The 6,169-nt window shown below is 49.0% G+C and overlaps 1 protein-coding gene across 1 annotated transcript in view; it reads right to left on the bottom strand.

Annotated features, from left to right (window-relative positions):
* Positions 1-370: 370 nt before the first annotated feature.
* The window catches only part of FAM135B (family with sequence similarity 135 member B), a 157,202-nt gene continuing 151,403 nt past the window's right edge, over positions 371-6,169 (bottom strand). The window contains exons 16-19 of the mRNA XM_004373023.1: positions 5,914-6,065; positions 3,618-3,728; positions 2,442-2,555; positions 371-576 (exon numbers count right to left, since the gene is read on the bottom strand). Coding sequence (XP_004373080.1) covers positions 371-576; positions 2,442-2,555; positions 3,618-3,728; positions 5,914-6,065 — 583 coding nt within the window. The remainder of the gene's footprint in view (positions 577-2,441; positions 2,556-3,617; positions 3,729-5,913; positions 6,066-6,169) is intronic.

The following is a 6,169-nucleotide window of genomic DNA, read 5'->3' on the forward strand; positions in this document are numbered from 1 at the left end:
ACTGGACACATCTAGTTAAACTGGAGCCATCTCTGTGAGCCAGTGGTGGCTAAAAAGGAGCTCACCAACTCCAAGTATTCTGTTCCTTTATTTTCTCATAGTTTTCCTAGAAAGTATCTTGAATGAGACTCCAGGTGGCTAGACAAGTTAGAGCAAGGTCTGTGGTCTTCTATGCTATTTGCTCAGCTTTCCCAAATGTCCAAAATGAAAGCACCTCTACTGGCGAGACCCACCCCACCCCACGTAACACGTTCTGCTCTACACTCTACCCTGACATGGCAGAGGTCAATAAAAGCATGTCTCAGTTAAAGCTCTCAGTGGATTTTAAACATTTCCGGTGAGTTACCCAAAGTCTGGTCCCTCAAAGCCACTACTTAAAGTAGTTGAGTCCAGCCACCAAGAAGAACTTCTCTAGGAAGAGTTCTGAGTCCAGCACAGCGATGTGGGCAGCTCGGCCGATCAGGGCGTTGGCAGTGTTTGGCAGGGCATGGAACACGTTGTGGCGAATTAAAGTGCAGTCCTTGGCTTCCGTCAGAGGGCGGAGAAGGTTGTTGATCATTTCTGCATAAACTGGCCCTGCAAAGATGAAGAGGGATATGAAGACGTCTCAGAAGTTAGCAGCGGAATGGAGAGAAAAACAATGGGTATGGGGCAGGTGGCTGTTCCTGGGCAGAACCTTATATACCAGTTTCCAAACACCTCCTAATGTCTGCAAACAAATAAGAAATAAAATCAAACTTCTCTTCGTGTAGTGAGATTACAAAATGGCAGACTCTCTCTCTCTCTCTCTCTCTGTGTGTGTGTGTGTGTGTGTGTGTGTGTGTGTGTGTGTTTCTGTCTGTCTGTGGTGGGGCAGAGCTAGGGGGTACTATGTGGATTCACTCCACAACTCTGTACTCCCTCATGTCTTTACTTGTATTCCAAGCAATGCTAGAGCAAAGCCTCCCAGTACACTGGACTTAAAAACAAAGGCCTGGTGAACATCTGATTTCTATACTCAAAAGCCCAAATTCAAGTGTGATACCAAAAATGTGAAAGGAGAAACAATTGAGCAGAACTGCTGTTTGTTTTTGTGACTCCATCTTGAATGCCAAATCAGACTCCTCCAGATGATGGAGAGGGAAGAAGCCTAACAGAGAAAGGAGCGTGGTTTCCTGCGCCTTTGTGCCTCCACCTTCCTATCCCAGGTGGAGGGAGGGAGGGACACATGGTGAGACCCACTTTAAGTCACGGGTCCTGTAAGGCCCCTCCCTCCTCTGCCCCACCTGCCCTCTGGGACCAGGTATAGCATGCTTGCTGACCTCTCCTGCACTGGGGTGTGGCATGGACAATGCGGGGGCAATGGGACTCCTGCTGAGTGAGCTCCTGGTGCAGTCAAGGTTTTAGATGTTGTTATGCTGTGTGCCACTGAGTCAACTCCACCTCATAGTGACCCTACAGGACAGAGCAGAATTGCCCCATAGGGTTTCCAAGTCTGTAATCTTTACGGGAACATATTGTCAAGTCTTTCCCCCTGCAGAGCAGCTGGGTGGGTTCAAACCACTGACCTTTTGGTTAGCAGCCAAGAGCTTAACTAGTGTGCCACCAGGGATCCATATATATAAATACATACATATACATATAAATATATATACGTATATGTATCTATTTTATATCTATATATATATAGAGAGAGAGACAGACATACAGAGACAGAGAGAAACAAGGAGAGATGGGGGAGACAGAGAAGATAAAGACACAATCCTACCTCTCAGTTCTGGGATTAAATGCAGCTCTAGACTGAGGAGGACATGGAATGTGTGGCTAATTGCCTCCATGAACAACTGCCTCCTTTGCCATGAGACCAGAAGAACTGGACAGTGCTCGGCTACCATTATTGAGCATTTTGATCAAAAATTCTATAGAGCAATCATGGTCAAAAGGGGGAAAATGTGGAAGAGAAGTTCAAATTCTCATCGACTCCAGACTTTCTGGAGCCATGGAGGCTGAATAAACCCTGAAACCATTGCCCTGAGATAATCTTTAAACCTGAAACCTTAAACTACAAATATCCATTGAAGTCTTCTTTAAACCAAACATCAATCTAGCTTAATTAGTAATGAATGTCTGCCATGAACATTGTGCTCTTTTCAAGAAGCATCTATACAAAATCAAGCAGATAACAGCAACTGGAAAGGATAGATAGGAACCTTAGGGGGCGGTGAGTTTATGTCAGTGGAGGAGGACCAACTTGGGTGAGAACGGCTACACAATCAATGTCACTGAATTGTACATGCAGAAATAGTTGAATTGGTGTATGTTCTGCTGTGTATATTCTCAACAACAACAATAAAAAAAAATACGGCCCTATGCTATCTTTTGCCCAGGCATCATATTCATTTTCAGGAATTCACTCTTGCTTGTTTAAGTCAGAAGGTCCCGGCAGAAGGAGTGTGGCTCACCTGCGTGTCTGTCTTTGAGGGCAGTCTTGCACATCTCGATCCTGGCCGAATGAAATGGCACATAGCGGTCTTGGGGAGAAGCAACCAGTACGACATTCTTAAAATACTGCAGCCCTGCAAAAAGAGCCAGGAGAAACTGTCCTCAGGTGGTGTCCGCACACCCTCTGGGGACAGCTGCTGTGCAGACTTGCCCCAGAGAGAGGCTGAGCGAGGGGGGCTCAGGACAGAAGTCATGTCATCTCACGACCTTCGAGTCTGAGATTTAACGTGCACAGTGGAGGGCAGGGGTGTATTTGGGCACCCAGGAGAGGCTGAGGTCGCTGCACCAGGGCTTTTGTGCCATGGAAGCCAAGAAGACACACAGCAAGCCTCCCTGAACAGTGGCAGATAAGGGGAAAAATAAGTGACAAAAAGCCTTTCAGGACTAGGGGTGTTAAGTGCTGAGTTCACCGTCATAGACAGTCACAAAGCTCAGGAACTCGCTCCAGGGACACAACAGCCGTGGCTAAGGAGATGCCCATTCAGGGAGGGGTGGAGAGATTAATAGGGTCAGCATCTGCAGAGCGAGGGAGGGCTGTGGCCCAGGCAGCGGACGGAGCAGGCCCAGAGGCAGGCGTCTCTGCTCCCTGCCTGGACCTGGAGACGGCCCGGCCATGATCACTGCTGCCCCAAGGTCATCCTGTGACTTTGGTCAAGCCTCTGACTCACGACAGAGTGAGGGTGAAGACTGAAGATGTGGCATCGGGGCTGGGCCAGCCCAGGCTGTCTGAGAATGACCCTGTGGCTACCGCACTGTCCCCTGTCGTGGCTGCCCTGCTTGTCAGCGGAATGGCAGTCAGTGGCTGACCTGTTGATTGGCTCACAGGCCTTGGGACTACGTGATCAGAACATGAGAACCCTGGAAGGAAGCATCAGCTGCAGCTTCTGTGTGGCGAGATGCCCCCCTACGCCCACCCTGGCTCTCAGCCCCTGTGGAGAGCGGTCAAGAGAAGCGAAGCAATGGGTGGCTGCCAGACCCCTTGAGGAGACGAAGATGCCGTGTACATCATGTCTCTGGGCTGCACCCTTCTCTAAAGTGAGGTCAGTGTGGCAGTGATGCCCATTTGTGTCTTGGGGGTAGGGTTTCCAGCTGAAACTCGTGAACATTCCTGGGCCACTGCAGAGCACGCCACTCACCTGTTTTTTGGCTTAGCTGGTAGAGGAAACATTTGCGCAAATCAGCATGATCCCTGAAGGTCAGCTGCAAAAGGGACCCGGATTTCTTCAATTTCTGCATGAGCCACAAGCCTGGGGGGAAATTGGAGCAGAGTCTTTAGGGGAAGATCGTCATTAAGCTGTGAGTTTAGTTAAAATAAAGACAGCAGTAGACATTTTTAGCAAGTGCTGGGGAAGCTAGAGGGGAATTTACATTCGCATGTATTGGTGGCAGGTACAAAAAACCACCTGGGAAACGATATGGCAACAGGCGTCATGAAACCATCCAGACCCTCCCATCCAGTCAGTGCCCTTTCGGAAATCTAGACTAACGGTGTTGCTGTCGTTGTTGTAAGTGCCTCTGAGTGGATTCCAACTCATAGCAATCCCACGTGACAGAGTACAGCTGCGCATAAGGTACTCTAGGCTGTCATCTTTATGGGAGCAGATCGCCAGGCCTTTCTTCCATAAAGCCACTGGATGAGTTTGAACCTCCCATCTTTTGATTAACAGCTGAGCACTTAACCGTTGCACCACCAGGACTCCTAAGCCTAAGGATACAATCCTAAAAACAAAAAGGTATACAAGGGTGTTCCTTATACATCCGTTTAGGATGCTGAGAAACCAGAGTCAACATTTCCTTTCAGCACCCAGGCACTCAGCCACAGTTCAGGGGGCACTAAGGAGTCACATCCTGAGAGAAGCCGGCATCATCCGGCTCCTGCTGAGAGTCTCCCGACCACCCCCCGCCCCCAGGGCATCCTGCACTGCAGTCACAAAGAGCTGCCTACAGCTCACTGATGACACCATGCTCCCGTGTCAGTACATGCACTGTTCCTTCTACACAGAAAACTCTTCCCACTATTTGGTATCTTGGAAATTCTGTTCATCATCCTCATCTTCCAAGGTATGTTGAGCCTTGCTTCCTTATCCTTCATAATGTCCCTCCCTTAAAACATAAATAAAATCATAAGAGGCTCAAAGCTGCGGGCTACAGCATCACATCCCCGCAAGCAGCTAAGTTTGACTTTCCAGACATACTAGTTAATTTCCCCTTCTCGTGTTTAATTCTTAACAGTCCTGTTTTAGATATACAGATAGATAGACAGGCAGACAGACATACAGACACACAGACAGACAGGTAGACAGTAGACAGACAGGCAAATAGGTAAGTAGATGGGTAGATAAACGTTGTTATTGTTGTTAGTCGGTCTCCAGCTCGTGGTGACTTCATGTTACACAGAAGGAAGTGCTGCCCGGTCTTACACCATCTTCATGATCATTGGAGTGTTTGAGCCCGTAGTTGTAGCTAATGTGTCCATCCACCTCACGGAGGGTTTTCCTCATCTTCGCTGACCCTCTACTTTACCAAACACGATATCTTTGTCTAACGACTGGTCTTCCCTAATGACGTGTGTGAGACAGAGCCCTAAAGGGCTGTATTAAAAATCCTGTTTCCTTTGCTGGGCTTTCTCCTCCCCCACAGCTTTGCACTCGATTCCTGCTTTTGCTTGGAGGCTATAAGTAACCCCCACTGTGCCTGCGTAGTATGATTAAGAATGTTGCTGATGTACCTTGTATCAACTCCCTACTGGTAAACCCCTTAAAAGTAACTTGCCTGCCCACCCTTGGGGAGCAGTCCTGGCAGCGGCAGCTCCAGCTGACTCCCTTTCCTTGTACAATGAAACAAAAGTGCCTTTCCTGTTCTCCCACCTTGGTCTCTCATTTACTGGCCAATACGAGTATGCTGAGCACAAACCTGGGGTTTCCACCTGGTAATATGTCCAAGACAAACAAGCTGAAGTCTTGCCATCCTCACTTCTAAGGAGCACTCTGGTTATATTCCTTCTATAGATATATAGGCACACACACTCACTATCTCCACTTCACACATAAGGCAACTGGAGATTACAGAGAGTAAACAGTGTGGCCGGCCTTCCCTAGGCGGCTGGGTGAGAGCTCGCCCCCACCACACCCCCAGGCAAACCAAACTCCAAAGCCCAGGCTCTTTCCCTCGATACCATTTGGCCCCTTTAGTCCTTTCTGGGCAGAACCCCGGAGACATCACCTTTTTGTTCACAGACAGTTGAAGGTAGAGGAGCTCTTGGAAAACATCTAGTAGCCCCTAATGAACAAGCCATCTTCTAAGCCCCCAGGCCTCCATGCCTTGAAGAGGCTCCAGGGTCCCCAGACTCCATCAAAATCTCTCTGCCTCTGGTTTCATCTCCCCTCTGCCCTGAATTCATTTTGAGGATGATGAGGCTGAGGAAAGTCTTACCTGTGCTAACCAGGGTACTGTTGTTGTACAGGGTCCCCAGGTGAGGCCCAGACAGTGACAGGAACGTGTGCAGTTTGTTGAGGTAATACCGAAACCGGGGCCGAGTGAGAACAGACCGGATGATGATGTTCCCAAGAGAATGGCCGATGAAGCTGTTCAGAGACAGAAATGGCACAAGTGAGCTGGACAGCAGCAGGCTGGCTGCCGGAGAGCTCCATGCTGGCATCACGAGAGGTCAGCAGCCCTCCGCCGCCCA

Source organism: Trichechus manatus, unplaced genomic scaffold, assembly GCF_000243295.1.
Source record: "Trichechus manatus latirostris isolate Lorelei unplaced genomic scaffold, TriManLat1.0 scaffold00022, whole genome shotgun sequence".
Taxonomy (NCBI): domain Eukaryota; kingdom Metazoa; phylum Chordata; class Mammalia; order Sirenia; family Trichechidae; genus Trichechus; species Trichechus manatus.